Source organism: Dromaius novaehollandiae, chromosome 3 (genome assembly GCF_036370855.1).
Source record: "Dromaius novaehollandiae isolate bDroNov1 chromosome 3, bDroNov1.hap1, whole genome shotgun sequence".
NCBI lineage: Eukaryota > Metazoa > Chordata > Aves > Casuariiformes > Dromaiidae > Dromaius > Dromaius novaehollandiae.
The window spans coordinates 118,354,242-118,371,915 of record NC_088100.1 but is presented as its reverse complement, the minus strand read 5'-3'; the positions used below and the strand labels follow the sequence as shown (position 1 = coordinate 118,371,915).

Genomic DNA, 17,674 nt, shown 5'->3' with positions numbered 1-17,674 from the left:
TTAAAGTCTTTTTGTTTTCGGAGGTGTGTGTTAAGTTTTTCATGCCATGAGGCCTGAAGCCAGCACAATGAAACACTTGATGCCCACATCATGAATTTTACCTGGATAATCCTCCTCCTCCCCCCAAGAAAATATCTGGGTTTTCTGAAGGCAGCAGTCTTATTCACAAAATCTTGAATAAGTAAGTAAATGTACTCAAGGAGAGGGGAGGGGCACATCATTAATTTGACAAAAAGCAAGCATGCTCAGAGTTACCTCAAGCAGGGTAAGGACTCTAAGGGAAAAAATAAAACCAAGAACTATGAACTGTTACAGTTCACGCATTATTGTAAGCAATAATTGGTTATAAACAATTGCTTACAAGCAATAATTGGTTTAAACTGCTTTTTGTGTCCATCAACCTTGTCAAAACACGAAGAGAAGTATTTCTTGACTGTGTAAATTAAAGAAATTGAACAGCACAGAATGAATATAAGAGCAAGTCTGAGACTGTGCCAATGAAAACTTGCACAGACTTTGAGGTCTATAGAATTTCAGAATTAAGTTGATTCAGGACACAAAACTACTCCTCCCAGAAACCTAGAGCAACCTTGGTTTCATTTATACTTTGCTGGAAAGAAAATACATTCTTCCAAACTTCTTGATCTGCCTCAGTAAATTACTACAGTCTATTGAATCATTCAAGTATTTTGCAATTTATTGTTAATGTAGCTTCTCGTGTTTTAAGCTGCAGCAAAATTTGGCAGTCCTTTTTTAAACCTTGCTCTGCTATTTACTAGCTAGTTTAAGGGAAAATTAGTAACTGCATACACAATTTTGAGGTTTTTTTAGACAAAAGTCTAGGGAGAACTTTAAACCTAACTAATAAGCAGATTTAACATATATATCCCTGCACATATTTTAAAGTCCCACTTTAAGAAGATACAAAAATTAACAGCATCATTGAGAGCGCTTCAGCTTTCCCTTTACTGAAGATTTTGACAATTGAGTGGAGTGATGCTATTTTTCTAGGATAAAAAATTAAAAAGACAAACACTATACCTAGAAGAGGAGAACTTCCTTCTTGTGCAGACTGTCCTCAGAAGAGGATGCGGAAAGTTACACTCTCACTACTCATGTTAAGAGTCACCACAAAGAAGCTTCCTGAGAAAGCAGTACAGGTTTTGTGGTTTAGCTGCTGTAGAGTTTGATGTTGATTCAGCAGACAAAAATGACTTCTCTTAAAAATGCAGTACAATGCAGGTCTTGCATATGATTTTCTGAGAAAACAGTACCTGCAGCTGTGATTTTTCTTAAATCTTATACAATTTCTACATGAACTGAGCTGCAATTACTACTGCAGCACTGAAAAAGGCACTGTTTTATGCAGAACTATTTTGCTCATAAAGGTCAATGCGACATTCTCCTTGTGGCAGAGATCAAGATTAAGAATTGATTAGTTGCGAGTTCTCAGGACAGTCTTGTAAAGGAGTATCAGTCCAGGTAGAGTAAAACAAGTGAAAACAATAAATTAGCTAAATAAATACTACCCTTTTAAAGTCATTTTTACATCTGCTCAATATCACTTACATAGGGGCATCATACGAATATGTAGCAACATATATTACAGTAAAAATTCCAGTTCCTTCAGTACTATCTATAGAAATTTGCTCTTCTGTAACCATAGACTAGTAAAGCCTAACTTTACCACATGAAACAAATATGTAAGTGAACTTGAAACCAACTCTTCTGTCATATGGCATGTAAGCCTCCAGAAATGCTACCGCACCAAAGGAGAACATTACAATTTGAAAAATGTTTCCAGTTCCAGGAGCAACAAAAACATTGCTCAGTCTCTTTCTTATACTCCAGATTTCAGCTCATGGGGTTTTTTGTTGTTGTTGTTGCATTTTTTTTTCCTCCAAGTAGCAAGGAATACTTTCTGAAGATGCCTAATACACTGTCTTCATTTCCAGTACATTTGTTCACCAAAAATTCAAGGCAATCATGTATTAGGTTGCTCTTTCTATATATGTATTGTCCTGCAGAAAGATCATAGCACATGCATCAAACAGATCTTAAGAAGAAAGGGCAGAAAGCAAAGGTTTATCCATTCTAGTTTCCTTAGCCTGTATAATCTGATATCCCTGGTATCTGTAAAACCCAGTGATCGACTGCCTTGCTTAATGACAAAGTAAGAGATGGTTTAATCAGAAGCAGCAGAAAATTTTATTGCTATAGTTCAACAGCACTAAGTGGCAACTGAAGCAAAAACTAACATTGGTAAATACTTTAAAGGAAGAAAAAATATTCAAGTGTTCATTAAGAACTGGAAACAAAAGGACAGGAATAAGGAGATTTCCATGTTTCTGGAACATCGATATCAACATGTGACCACTTAAGTTCTTGAAAACTGCTCTCGGACTATTCAGTTATTGGGACCATTAGAAATGACTGGATCTTTGTATCAGCAGTACTCAGTGGTCTCCACCTACCAACTGTAAAAAATTACTCAAGCAAAAGTTTTATCGTCAGACAACTGAAAGAAACATTGTCTTTTAATCTGCGTAAACTTGCCTTCCGTGAAAACTTCAGACTTAAAAAAGAACCATTAATGAGTGTACAAATCAAAGTGTACTTAGATCAAAGGTTAGGTTGGCCTACAATGTCATTTATGCCTAAATAAAGTAGAACTTAGACACTGGTATATTGCTCTTAGCATGGTTGGATTCCAAGGGCGCATTCAAACCCTCCTTCCCATACATACCTCCCCAAAGGCTCCTCGGCCGATCACCTTCAGAATTTCAAAATCTTCTTTATGTAGCCGCATCTGTTTCACTTTAGATGTAAAAGGTTTGGCTGAAACAAAGGAAAATATCAATCACTAAAAATAAAAAATCCTAGGTAACAATAGCCCTGAAAACTAGACTATTTTGCTTTTATATCTATATTCCCTAATGTAATATTCAGAAGTTTAAAGCAGGAAATAATGAACAATAAGAACTAAGCCAAAACTTTAAGTATGCTGTGAAAGAAAGTTTATGGAGTAAGCTGTTAAAAAAAAAAAAAAGGGGGGGGGGGGCTGAGAGGCTGTCTATATTTTTCTATAGACTTTTAAATCTGTGTTATATGTTGTTATCTCTGATGGCAAAAGCAAAGTATAACATAATGAAGCATTCACTCTGGAAAAAAACTATGCTATATTAATTTCTTTGCCAGACAGCAAATCAATATTGTATTCTATGGAAAATTAAAATGCTGATGAAAGATTACTGGAACAGTAATACTGCCCAAGGCTACATATCATGTAATATTTCTGCAGACCACTTCTCCAAGATAGAGGACACTTAATAGCTGTCACTTCTGCAAGCCAAGGGTTAACAGCAGTACTTCACCAGACATCAGTATGTGAAGAAAACCAAACAGATATAAAGTTAGCCATTATTTCCCTCCTCTCTTTTTCCCTCTTCTACATTATCTTTGAAAACAGTAAGCAAAACAAGGTATCACATTCCAGTGAGGTAACCCCAGCACTCCTCGCAATGACTGGGTACCAGGAGAACTGCTCTTTCCCTCTGTCAGCCCCGTCTAGCACCACAACCAATCAATCCACTTGCACTACTACACACTCGGTGCACACACGCAAAACGTTTAAGTTAGTGCTGAACTCTTCCCTCCCCCCCCCAACCCTCCCCCTTCAAAACCACACAACACCCTTTAGGAGTAACAAAAAAAGCCCCTTAAAAAAAATTAAGCGGGAAGAGGAGTTCTTTCTGCAAATAATTGTTTTTAGTCGTGTCTAATACTTTACCCAAATAAAATCTATTCTCAGAATAGAAGCTTCAGCAAAAATGGTTCATAAAAACTGCACATTAAAGACTGGAACGGATCTCAGAAGACACACATTCAACTTCTGCCTCCAGGGCAGTCTTTCTGAATGATCCTAAACAAGTCACACCAGATACTTGCCCTACAGTTTCATATCAATCAAATGGGGATAGCATTCTTCTAACAGACAGGGCATTCACCACTGCATACTTCAATCAAAATTAAAAAAAACAGGAATTGGTTTTCAACAGCTCCAAAAGCAAATGACACTACAGAACGACCAAAGTACACCTAGACACGTGCAAGAAATCCAACTTGGATTCTCCTAGAATTCCATATTTTGGCTTTCTAAAGGGGGAAAAAAAAGAAAAGGGGAAAAAAAAGAAAAAGAAATGCATTTCAATTACATCAATGTTATGAATTAATCCATCTAAAACCTAATATTTGCATATATAACTCATCATTCAATTCAGAATTTTGATATTAACACGCACACCCCTTCAAAGCACTATCTTTCTCCATAGATCTGCTGCTTACTAGTCAGGAAAGCAACTTTATAAACTGAGTCAATATACCAATTACCAAAATCAGTAAATTTTTAAAACCTAACAAAACCACAAAGCTTCTTTGCCCCAAATATTTACAGATTATTTAATTCATAAATTGACATTACAAGTCACACCTAAAAATTAACACAGGAAAAACACAAGGTCGTATCTTTCTCCTTTTAAGCAATATAGCACAACTCCATTCATGTCAAAGGTATAATGGATCAAATTCTGGGAAGGTATATATTTCTACAATCCTGAATGAATCAAAGAAACACAGTAGCTAAGTATCTGCTAAATGAAACAGTTGTAAAATGAAGACTAAAATTTCCCCAAATTAAACAATATTGATCTTCCTCAAAAAGTAGTGCAGTTGTGCAAAAAGAAAATAAACTAAACGTACTCAAATACCTAGACAGACTAGCCTGCTAGAATCCCTTCAGAGGAAAAGCAGACCCAAATGTAATCAAATTCATGGTAGTGTTAAACAATAAACCAACTACTTTCATAGTTACTCCAGATATTGTCCCATAAGTAGGATTTATATTTCCCAAGAAATTGGTTTTGTTGCATTAATCAATTACAGGGACATCCAACAGTATTAACAGAAGCACTCATAAATAATAAATAAAATAAAGTGGGGAACAGGTTTCAAAATTAAGTTTTTTCTGCTCCATTATAAGAACAACATCAGCAACCTTTAAGAAATTCAAGCACTTCACTTCAAGTTCTAATTTCCAAGATTTGGGGGGAAAGAATTAAACCTGGTTCTGATTTTAACAAATAATATGGAGAATATATGCAACTATGTATGTAACATCACAAGCTTAGTTTTCCTTCCAGACTGGAATGATACCTTCTCAAGTCAAAAATACTAAATATTTATTGTATTTCAGACCCTCCCCCCAAAGTTCTTTAAAGTTATTCTGTGCATAAATAATAACATCCTGCTCCTCAGCACTCTGCTTGCCTGCTGCTAGCACGCAGGGCTTAGTGCTTCCCTCCTTACTCTCACAAATAGCTTCACTGCAATAAATGGGTATTTCTGAAGTTGACTTACTAACTTCGCATTCTTGCACATAAGAGACTGAGACCACGTTACAAACAACAAAACCCCCTCCAGATAGCACTGCTTGTATTCACATACAAGCTGAAATCAAAACCTGGGGAAAAACAGAGCAATACCTTGCCAGAGTGCATGCAGCTAACTGAAAGATGAAGCCCCCGAGCAGAAGTGGTGGGTTTCACCTGGCTGGTCATGGGAGGAGTGGTAGGCTGAACTACCTGGAAATAAACCCTCTACATAGCTGGGTAAGTAATCTGGAAATACGCTGCTTCTTGATTCTCAGTTTGACTGTACAAGCTATTGCAAAGTGATGGTAATTTTTTTTTTTTTTAATTTTCGTATCAGTCCTATTTTTCCTTCCTATTACGTTCCTGGCACTGTGATGCCAAAGGCACAGGCTTTGCAAGCTTTTCCTGACACACAACTTGCAAAGGCTGAACTAAGCCAAATTTCCTAAAGTTCCTAAGATGTGAGGAATTAATTCTCTACCAGGACTTACCTTTTTATAACTCTAGAAAGATCAGCTTGTGCTTGAAAAATTCAGTTTTTAGGTCCAAATAGTAAAGCTGCAGCCATAAGATGGCGAGACTTTCATTTATTTTAGCAATACTTTAAATATATAATCAATTTATTCAAAGTATTTATTTATAAAATAAAAGCACAGATAGATTTTTTAAAAGTGTGATCAAACAGGAATACTTTTATCAGGTTCACAGAGCTCCCCAAGCTTTCAATTACTCTTTCATATCTTAAAAGAAAAATCTTGCAATAGACAAAGTGAGTGACAGCGAAATGTACTGCCTTACTGGGAAAGCGTAAGCTGTACTGGTACCAAGTGATTTAATACAACTATTAATACCACTGATGAATACAGTTTGAACAAATTAAAACAAGCTATTAAAGTCTTCTAACTTATAAAGCAACTGATTGAAAACAAACGTGTAGTTCTCAACTACAACATTTTTTGACCATTACAGGCCTGGCTGGAGTACAAGGCAAAATATCTTGTTAACAAGCAACAGCATAGCTGTTTAAACCACAAAACTCTTGCTCATTTTGTATTGTAAGGAAAGGCCTGTCATTCTTTAATTATTACATTTTGGAATCTTCCAGGGTTCCCATAGGGACACTGGAAAAATAAACATCATTAAAACTACTTCAGTAAAATATAGCAGACAAAAATAGGTTTGGATTAGTTCTAATGATTTGTAGTATCAGTATTAGTGGAAAAATTTGTAAACCCTTCTCTATAATTTCTTTATCATCTCAAGCAATGGACATGTCAATGTATAACCAAACAGTTTTATAAAGAAAGATACAGTCCAAGAAAAAAAAAAAAAAAGTATTGCCTTCAGAATGTGATCTAAATGGCTTGTTTCAAAAAAAAAAAAAAAAAAAAAAAGTCAATTTGCTTTATCATCAACATTGTTTGTCTGCTGTACAAACATCTGCTGCTCTTGTGGCAACAACAATCCTAAGTACAGAAAATCTGGCCTGGTCAAGGGTCTTGGAAGGCATATCTTTAGACAGCAATTTCATACTTACAGCTTTCCAGACTATGAGGTTAACAGGCACATTTTTTGCAACTAGCTTGGCAATGTCATACAAGCTGCCTTAAAGACAGCAAATTGCAAGGTCAGGGAATGGGTTTATATGTGACATGCTCCCAGGGGTTCCTGAAACAGAGCTCTTAAAATATACAGGTACACAACTCTCCTTCCCCTCCTTTTGTAAAACAAAATAATAATGAAGTTAACACCTAGAAAATAACACATTCTTTCTCACAAAGAGCTGCAGTTTCCTTGATCAATAATACTGCAGTGACACACTGTTTTTGCAGCTTTTTGAGAGCAAAAGGCAATAGGGGAGAAGTAGGCAGCTTTCCTCTATCCTTCATTCAGCCTACAGAGAAACACAGTGTGATAGCTGATTTTCTCACACACACACACCCCTACATCCCTTTTCGAAGTTGCTAACCAAGCATCGTACAGACCAGGGAACAAAATTGTACCAAATTGTATTCTTCCTCTTCCAAACGGGAGGGTAACTGGGGGCAGCATGTCCCCTGGCTCCCCTCAAATTCTGAACTCAGGAGCCGCAAGTTTGCTATATAAAACTTTCCAGTTCGCCAGCATGCTCACTTTGGCCACAAGCTGGCGAGCTACAATGCAGGGCCTATACAAGAGGTTACTCTGAAATTATTCTATGCTACTGTCAATCACGGTGGAGGAAGCAGACTAGATATGCCTTTATCTGTAAGGACTAATCTACAAAAACGTTGGCCACCCAACCTGGCTGATACTTTCCGGTCTCAGCCTGCCTGGGAAAACTGCACCACCACCCTCTTGGGAGAGTTTCCTCATACTTAATCAATTACACATGGCAAGAAAAACCCCATCTCAGAACTCACTCACAGGAGAAAACAGTCTATCAAAGTAAGCAAGCTGCTAGGAGTAAGCTACTAGTAGTAGTAAGCTCAAGTTCTCTGTCTCTGTGTGTCTTTTCCCACGTTTTATGCTCTAACCATTCATTCCACTGACATTTATAATGCATTCAAACAATAAGCATCAGTAAAAGGAGAACTGTACAAGCATCTGAGATTGTTCCAGTTGGAACTCAAATGAAATTTCACCTGCAGTAACATGTTACGGGTACAAAGCCGTCCAGCAGAAGACAACTCCCCAGCAAAGCACGACCATGAACCAGGGCTGCTGTGCACAGAGGTTGAAATTAAATCCAAGTGAGACGAAGATCATGTTGATTGTTTGAAGAAAACGTTAATCATCTGCAGGCTTAGAGCAGCAATTGAAAATGCACACCCACAGCTGCTTTAAAAAGAAAACAAAACAGAGCAACGCTGAGGACTTCGAGTTCTCCTCAGCTCCTCACTAATGCCATAGCTGCTTGGTGGCTAAGCAGGCCAACTAACTCCACTTGGGTAGCAGGCTCTCTTAAGACTGGCAGGTCTCAGGAAAACATCCAGCATTACTTCCCAAAATAATTACAAAACGTGCTTCCTCAGTGACCCGGGTACCACACAGCAAACCCAGCCTTCTGCTAGCTACATTATCCAACGTAAAATACCATGTCAAGTCAAAGATTTAGAAAATAAAAACTGTATCCACTAGAATTATCAACAGCAAAAGTTCATTACACCCCCCCACAAGAGAGAGAGAGCGCGCGAGAGCGCGAGCGAGTTCCAGTTGCTTGCCATTTCACAGGCTAGGCGCCTTTCCTTCACTATTTAAAAATAATTATAAAGATATATATGGAATTTTCTCGTGCAAAGCAGAAAAAGCACATGACCATCACTTAACAGCCTACTGAAAGGCATTAGGCATTATGCTTCCTCATCAAAACAGGCAGAATAACGACATTGAGGGCTTTGTTTTTAGAGGCATTCTGCAAGAGAAGCATTCTTATTTTACAGGCCCAAGGTGTTGTGTCCCCCCTGGCTTCCCTCAGCTGTGATTATGAAATAGGTAAGTAGTATTTCTGAGTTAAGACAGACGCAACAGGAGGTTTCAAAGAACTCCATAAAGGAGGCATGTGAGAATACTCCTCCCAAAACAAACACGACTACTAAAAACGAAGGAGACATAACTGACAAGCAGCAAGGCAGAGCTGCTTAAAGCCTCATTTAATTGAGGGGAGAAGGAAAGGAAACAACCTCTCCACCCCCCTAGGACTGCCAAAACAGCACAAGAAGCTTGGCTGCAGCTTCTGCCAACTCTCTGTAGAGCAAACGAGGGGCGAAACCCTGCAGTCGACAGTGATAGCAGCTGAACCACAGAACATTATTTAAGGCAATGTAAAAATACAAGCCACAAATACCCTTTTTGGTTTCAACAGTTAAGATTCTGCTTTCACCCCCTCAGAACTTTTTTTAACATGTTTTTCTTAGTGAACAGTGAGTGCCAACATCTCTAAGTACAAGTTAAGACCCGGCATTTTCCAAGAATGAGAAATATGTCCACAAATTCCTTTACCATGGTATAGACGGACACAATATTCTGGATCCTATTCATCTTGAAAAAGTAATCTGTTCTCATCTAAGTCAGCTGGAGACCATCCAGCCATCTTCAGCTACAACTACCACAAAAAATTCTTCAACGGGAATTTTAAAATCAGAGGGAGAAATAAAATATCTTTTCCATATATATGAAAGTAGTTCTGTTCCCCCCCCCCCAGACTCGCATGAAAAAATAATCCCAACATTCATGAAACACCCACTGCGGATCTGGGCAATACTTCTATTCCACATTAAAATATAGCCATTATTTTTATATTGCCATTCTTTTTCTTCACAAAAATTCCAATAAGCCACCCTAAGTTTAAACACTATTATACTAGCAGCAAAGTGAAGTATTAAACTTTAATTCATCTTGCTGTGCACAGGAATTTTGATGCAATTCTTTCAGGCCTGTCAGGATAACTTTTACTATAGGACTTCTGTTTCAGCTAGCAGAGAGAGCAAATGCTCTGGAAGCAAATCAAGAGCACATACAGAAAAAGTCTGTGATATTTAGAAGCCCTGTAAGGCTTCTAACTAAGTAGAGAGAGAAAGTCGGTTTTACACTCAAAAGGCTGAATGATCCTTAGACTTTTTCCCTCGCGCTGCCACGGAGCCAGAGACAAGTCAATTAAAATGACACTTCTGACAGTCAAGCTTAAACTTTGCATTCTTCAATATCTGACATATAATTCAATCTGTTGGTACTTGACTGCCAAAAATCTTGGACACTTGAGCTGTGATTAAAAAACAGTCAGATCTGGGCTTCTAATTGCTAAACATTCTTAAAAAAAAAAAATCAAAGTATACTAGGCATCAAAATGAATATTTTAAGTAAAATTCTTACTCCAAGGCATTACTTTTTATCTGTAAAATGAAGGTATCACCATTTAAACTAACTAGGTTCTTCAAAAGTAAAATCTTACTGTTTGTAAAAGATTACATACTCACTACATGAGTATCAGAGAAAACTTTTAATCTTATGCAATAAACAGAGCAGGAAACCACATAGTAAATTTCAAGAAGAAAAAAAATGGAGTGACTGCCTGTCAAAAAACAGCCATGCATTCTAGAGAACAGGTATTTTGTGACCACAAAGGAAGCCTGTAAGGCATACACTCAAGGGATCTGCAGATGCAGCATCAATTCTGAAATTTCCTTATTAAGGATGCAAAACCATGCATGCAGAACAAAATACTCAATATAAGTTTTATTTATAATTTAAATAATCTCTTAGATTAAAAAAGAAAATTAACCCCCTCCAGAAATTCTGCTGCATACTGCAGTAACACAGAAGCGTTTTACCAGAACAAAGCTAGAAATTTAGGTCCACAGAATAGGCATTTAATCCTTGATCTCACTGACTAAAGGATCGGTACTGCCGGTTGTCCCTCTCGGCATGCCTCGGCGCTAATGAAGCCCCCCGCTCAGCACAGCACGATGGGGCAATTTAGGAAACTCCAGTTCCAGTTGAGAAGCCAGAGGAAGAAGGATTTTAAGGCATACTCAAACACCTGCCTAGTAATCCATTCTGAGTTACACTCTCTTCTCACCTCTTACAAATACCTGACCCAGTTTCAGCTCTTCCTTGCTGTGACTTCTCAACCCAATGTCTTTTTCCCCCCCAACTATTCAACCCTAATCTCTCTCACAAGGCTCCTTGTCCAGCATATCATCTGCCTTGTCCCCAGCTACAGTTTTGCCACTCCACCTGATGGTTTCTGCCCCCAGTCTCTTTTCAAGCCTCAAACTTTCTCCACATTCACACCTTGCCTACTTCTTAGATCCGTGGCTACTCAAGTCTAGCTCTAACTCAAGGCCTTCATCTCCTTGTCCAGCTGCCACAGAAGCCACCACGTGAATCCGGTTCTTTCTCTTTCCAGTCCTAACTGCTGGTTCTCCAATCTCCTCCTTTACCTTTCAAATTCTTGTCTGCCCAGCCAGGGTCCCTCTCCTCCCTCTTCTGAAGCCCCTGGGTCAGTGAGGAAGCCCTGCCAGCCTCTTTACCCAAGTTCCCTTTTGCCTTTCATCACAGCATCTAGTCTTGTGCATCTTGCTCTAGTTTATTTTTCATTAAATTAAATGTGTCTAACAAGAAGTACTTGAGCCATACGACATCAGCCAGCCTTCTTTTCACTATTAAAATTTTAATTAAAGACTGTTTTCAGTCATCTGTATAAAGCAAATATCCTGAGGTCAGCCAGTTGATTTTCTGCTGATACTGAGGGCTTCACTGTATCTTAGGTGAGCAGTCAACCTCGCTCATTTTCTTTTAGAATAAATAAATATATCTGGAAAAGCTCTGTAAAACTGCATAAACACTTCTCTCTTTCTTTAATTACCTAAACAATACACTCTAGACCCACAGTAGAGGGTAGGGAAACCCTCCTCAAACATCACTTTTCCTCCTCTAGAAAGAGTTCTGTATGCATAGCTATATATTGTTAGCATATACTTACACTTAGAAACAGGACTTGTCAAAATGCAGACTCACCAAGTCTTGCACTCCTTTATCATGGTGCTTTTACCCCAAAATGCTCACTGCACAGCAGTGCAGACTCTTTCCAACAAGCTGCAAGGATCTTGGAGCAGAAGGCTAGTAATATAGCTAAGCTACAGCTGTAGGCCAAGTCTGCAGAACATCACAGACAAGCACCCATCATATGAACTGACATACCATATAACAGTATACCTTCATTCCTTTCTAAAAGAAGGGTATAAACCCGCTCAGAACCTCTTCAACAGGCCTCACTCACACTATTATTTATATTTGCTTTGCAACAGATCTCAACAGCCCAAATCAGAACTGGAGTTCTCTTGCTGGCAAATATTGTACAAATACATACAAAAATAATCCTAATTCCACCTTTATTAACACCACATTTGAAATGAAAATTGTGATATAAAGTCAAGCATTCGTGATCTATACCTGATTAGACTTTGGAGTTCGAACATTTTAAAAAGCTCAAAATTCAAAAAAGGGGGATTTACTTTGATACTACATATGTCATGAGGTAGCATTAAAATCTACACTTATCTCACATTGCACATGAATAGAAAGCTAATACTGTGAGAAGTGACTTTGTTTAGGTTAAAATAATTCACATTGTCAAGTTATATTTTTAAGTTTCTTTAGAAGTAACCATTCACTGTCACTACAGCTATTTAAAAAAATAGCATTTGTGATCCAGATAAATAAAAGTCGATTAGTTTAGTCTGCATTAGTTTAACATTGTCTCATTTGAGTTCTATGAGCTACTCTAAAATCAGTAAAAATAAGAAAATAAATCATATTGCAATTCATTAATACATCACAATAAAATCCCACATCTGATTGTTAGTGCAATGAAAAAGAAGGGCATGCTATTGCAATCTTTAGGACTGTTCACAAATTTTACTCTAATTTCAAGTTCCCAGTCACTAAAGAAAACATCCTTCCTATCTAACAAAAGGAGACAGACATTTTTCAACCTTACAGCTCAAGCTCCTCCTCCACACTGCCCCAACACCATCTTACTGCCATCACCACCTACTATTTCAGCTGTAAGACCTGCAAACTATTTATTTTGCTTGCTCCTTGTATTCAAGCTGGACCATGAAACCAAACACGTCCATTATTACCTGGCTCTCATGCACTGGCTCAATGGCAATAGGACAATAATTTTTAAAAAATGCAATGCTCAGTCACATTTTACAAACTCTTTCCAGCATCACTACATTCTAGTAAGTTATGGCTTCGACAGTAATACTTTAAGTTAGCAGCATCCCTAACAGATCTTTAAAAATCTTAGAACTTCAGCATTCTTTCAGAGTTACCTTAAAACTAACGTTATTAAATTTAAAAAATAATTAAGGATTTGAAAGTTCAGAGCCATTAGAATGTAAATTGCCTATAATAATCTTGATTTGGCCTACTTCAGAATAAAGGCCATATAATAATGCTGAAGTACCTAACGACTCACCAGGCTCAACACTATCTCACCTACAATCATGTTTGATCAGTTAAGTGAACACTGCAAAATAATGCTGATTAAAATATTTGTACTTCTACTAAATTTCATCTCATAGCACTTTAAAATCACTCAATCTTCAGTGCAGCTGAATCACTTAAACTACTACTATTAAAACATTAAAAATCCTCATTAATAAAATCAGATTTTCAACAGCGCCTTCATTTTGAAGATAAGACAAATGCATTATCTAATGCCAATGCCTATGCCTATCTCACAGCATACAGTTTCTGCAAGCAACAAGCTTCCTCATAAACCCGGTGGGTAAGGGGGGCAGAACAGAGATACTTACACCACTTCTTGCTTTAATCCACACCCCCTTTGTATCACCAAGGATGTAGCAAAGAACTCTTCTGGAATCAAGAATACTGAGGCATCAAATTCTTGATAAAACCAAAGAGAAATTTTAACTCACTTTTTTTTCCAGTTTCTCTTTCAGTTTTTAAGGAAGACCCTTATGGTGCTTGTATTATCTAAATATACAAAGGTTTTCAAGCCACTCCTGAAGCACAGTTTCAAATTAAACCTTCAGAGTTCCTAATGCACCAAGTGGAAGGGACTCCCCCAAGGCTGTACATCTGAGCAGTCTTCCACACTACTGAACATACCAGCTATTGCAGAATCAGAAATAAGAGAGACCTCAAACCTGTGAACTTTTGCATATGTGTATTTGCAGGGTCAAGCTTAAATTAAGAGCCTTTTTTAAGTCTTATTCCATGCAATAAGGCAGAATTATATTGCTATGTGCCTGTTAAAATAAACCGCATTCAGATTAAAGGATTTGCTTATTACTAACTAACAGTAATTTTATATGACAATATAATAATTATAACAATATGGGATACATTAATTGATTAGTTTTATTTATCAGCTTACGATAACAAGAGGAGGCAAGTGACATTAACTTTCTTCCTCTAAACCAAAGATTAGATGTGTCTGTTCTTCAGTTGTTCAAACTTTCACTAATCAAAGAGAAGACATTCTCATTTTCAATACAAGCTGTTCTCCATTTTCAAAGTCTAGCGATTTTTCCAAATTTTCTATGCTTTTCTTCCATATATTGACAGGAAAGGTGGTCTTGTATGCATTTGATGCACTGGAAAAGTGTTCTGCAAATTTCTAAGAGCATAAAATATTCACCCAAGTTCTGAAAATCCTTTGAATGCTTTTTAGCCAAGTTTTATCTCAAAAGCATTGTTTATTAGCAGCTTGAAAGGAAATGTGTTTTAAAAACCATGACAAGACACAGCATACACAAACAAGTTGGAGATAAGTAAAGAGACAATAAGGAAGTTAGGGCAGATTTGCAGAAGAGCACAGAACATAAACGCTTTAAATAGAGATGCAGTCAGTTGTCGGAAGAGAGAGCACCCATTTAGTTACTTCAGTGAAGCAATCACATTTCCTAAGTTAGTAACCCACACAAATTTTAGTTATTGCTTATTTTTAATTATCATCAATCTGGCTACTTCATACAAATATTTAAATGGAAACTGCACTCTAGTAAAAATGGCTTCCAGTTACAGGTATTAAACATTTGAAAATATGATCAAGTAATTTTTAAAGCAAAATGAATCCTAGGCATTTAAGATTTTTTACTCTGCAAGTAGCTTACAGAAGGTTTGTTCTGGCAAAAAGGTACTTGGAGGTAGGTGAATTCATAGCTCACTTTTCCAAATGTCTCCGCCTCCCACGGACCACGAAAGAGCAAGTTAAGCAGTTCACAGTAAAATACAAATATGAATACGTGTTTTTAGTAGGGATAAATGACATCTCACACTATATGATGAAATACATGTTTACTAATTATTTCATCCTCTTTCTCTGTTCAGCAAGAGTTCCCAGTTCAAGTGTCTGGTTATGACACGTCTTCTTCCTCCAGACTTTCATCTGTGTTCTTGAGCGGCGATATTAAATGAGCGCAAGCATAATAACAGTGTGAAAGACAGTCAAAACTTTCTGAAATTGGAATCCTACAAATCAATATGAAAACAGCACAAACACACTATTAATAAAAATGAAGATCAGTCATAAAGAATGATCAAGTGTATATTTCAAAATCAGTTATAGTTGAGGAATGGGTCATGAATCTATCCATCCATATAATTGCCCAATAGAGCTTGTTATTTTAAACCATTCTTGAAAAATGTTCTTCCATAATAACATACGGCACTGCCTAACTATTAACAAAAGCATTAGAACTGTAGCATTTTCCCCTACATGGTTTGATTTTTCTTCTCATCTCAAATTATGAAAGTAGAGCAACTCCTGGCCCTTGCTAACCCGTGTTTTTAGATTGTTCCTCTGTATTACTTCAGAACCTGTGACAATATTCCTATTAGTTTTATCTTTGCTTCACAGCATTGCTTTTCAAAAGAAACTTCGTTTGTTGCTCTTTTTCAAATTCTCTAGCTATATCTTAGAAAAATAAAAGTGACTATTGAAACTAAATATAGTATTCTGAGGCCTGTATGACGACAAACAGGAAAATTTAACATTCATACGCTACATATGTGAAGAAACAGCAAAAAAAAATTCCCCTAATGTAATACTTTTGGCTCAGATCCAATTTATCATCAATATGCAAACAGTATGCAATTCATACCTTGCCAGCTTTCCTGCCACCTAGATTAATGTTTCTTTCTACCCTAATCTTTCTCTGTTTTCATAAATGGATAGTATTCAGCTGTTTTTCTAAACATCATCAATTTATCTCAAAGTGCATTCAAAAAACATCTTTACAATCAGAAGCATACACCTGGAGGACAGAAATAATTCAGTCCCAATATAGTAACTACTGGAAGCAACTGTAGTAATATTCATCCAGAGGAAATGGGCTGCTTATCTAACTGCCTTAATGGAAAGGACTCTCTCACACAATAAGACATTTTGTGCCTATTTAATCTTGTTATTTTTTCAAATAATCATGGCACACACAGAATTATTACAAACAGAAGCAAAAAGGAAAATTTATATTTGGAATAGCCCTTGTGTACATTTTTGACCCAGCCAGCCCACCCCAAGCAAACAGAGGGCGCAGAACTCGGCCCTGACAAAGAAACGTAACAGAGCTGGTATCCAGAGACATTTGTTTTTCATCCTCTACATTTACAATTGCTCTCAGACTGATCTGGATTTATTTTTAAATTAATAATTCTGACCAAGCAACCCTATCAACAAACTCCTTTACATACAAGAAGTACCTGGATCACTGTCCAGAGAGTGACACAAAGACGAAAGAAGCAGCTCCTGCAGTCACAGTGTATGTCTGAATCCACATCTCCTTTAGTCCATCACCTAACGTGACGAAGCAGATCACGTTTCAAGGAATTCATTGTCTACATGTTGTGTGAAAGGATGGAGCCAGCTGGGGAGAGGCACCGGCTGCCCTCCCACGGAGGCTGCAGTGCCAAAGGCCCCGGGTGGCTACGGAGGAGCCAAGCTCGGACCAGCACCAGCGCGCGCGGGCCAGGGAGGGCCAGCGAATGTCCTCACCTACACACGCTGTCATTGCCACAAAAGCTTTAACTCACAGGCTCCAACCAACCACAGGGCACGCGCAAGAGCCAACCAAGCTTTACTGGTCACTTCTGCGCACAAAAGCAGTTTTTTTCTTGTGCCCGTCTCCAGATTCCCAGCGTAATAACCAGCAGTTGCAACTGTTACGGAACTGATTGCTCCCTCCAGTCCTCTTAGCAAACTGATCAAAAGAAAGTACAAATAAATATTTTGTATAAAGTTTGGGCAGCTCCAAGAATAACAGCTCCTCTTACTTACATCTTCATTTAAGACACAAGCATGGAAAAGATGATGAACAGCAAAGCGAGATTTCACTTCCATGAAGATATGAATTCTTTTGCTAGAAACCTGACAACCACAAAACATTTCTCCCAGGAAAGTAATTTAATACACATTAATTAATTTGGGCAACTGCTGCAATGGGCTTTCAAGATCTCTTGGGCTCAAATCCTCAGCAGAATGCAACATTTAACTTGTATTGTAGTAAGTAGGACACATGCCACTAAACAACTCTACTGACCCTGATGCAAGTTTCCAACATCAAGGAAGAAAAAGAATTATAGAAAAGTGAAAATTATTTGAATACACAAGACTTCATTATAAAAGCAATGAAAAAGGATGCCAAGATAAAGGACTGCATAAGCTCCATAAAAAGTAGCTTTTTTTAAAGTTATTCAAGTGGAAGAAGCAAGATGCTCATGAATTAGGTGGG

At 37.5% G+C, this 17,674-nt stretch overlaps 1 protein-coding gene across 4 annotated transcripts in view; it reads right to left on the bottom strand.

Annotated features, from left to right (window-relative positions):
* The window catches only part of CDC42BPA (CDC42 binding protein kinase alpha), a 193,058-nt gene that overhangs the window by 128,909 nt on the left and 46,475 nt on the right, over positions 1–17,674 (bottom strand). For 3 of the 4 annotated variants that reach the window (XM_064509927.1, XM_064509929.1, XM_026094724.2), the window contains one exon: positions 2,747–2,838. In XM_064509927.1, coding sequence (XP_064365997.1) covers positions 2,747–2,838 — 92 coding nt within the window. Of the gene's footprint in view, positions 1–1,041; positions 1,107–2,746; positions 2,839–17,674 lie in introns of those variants that run through there. The other variant, XM_064509928.1, reaches the window with a different exon arrangement.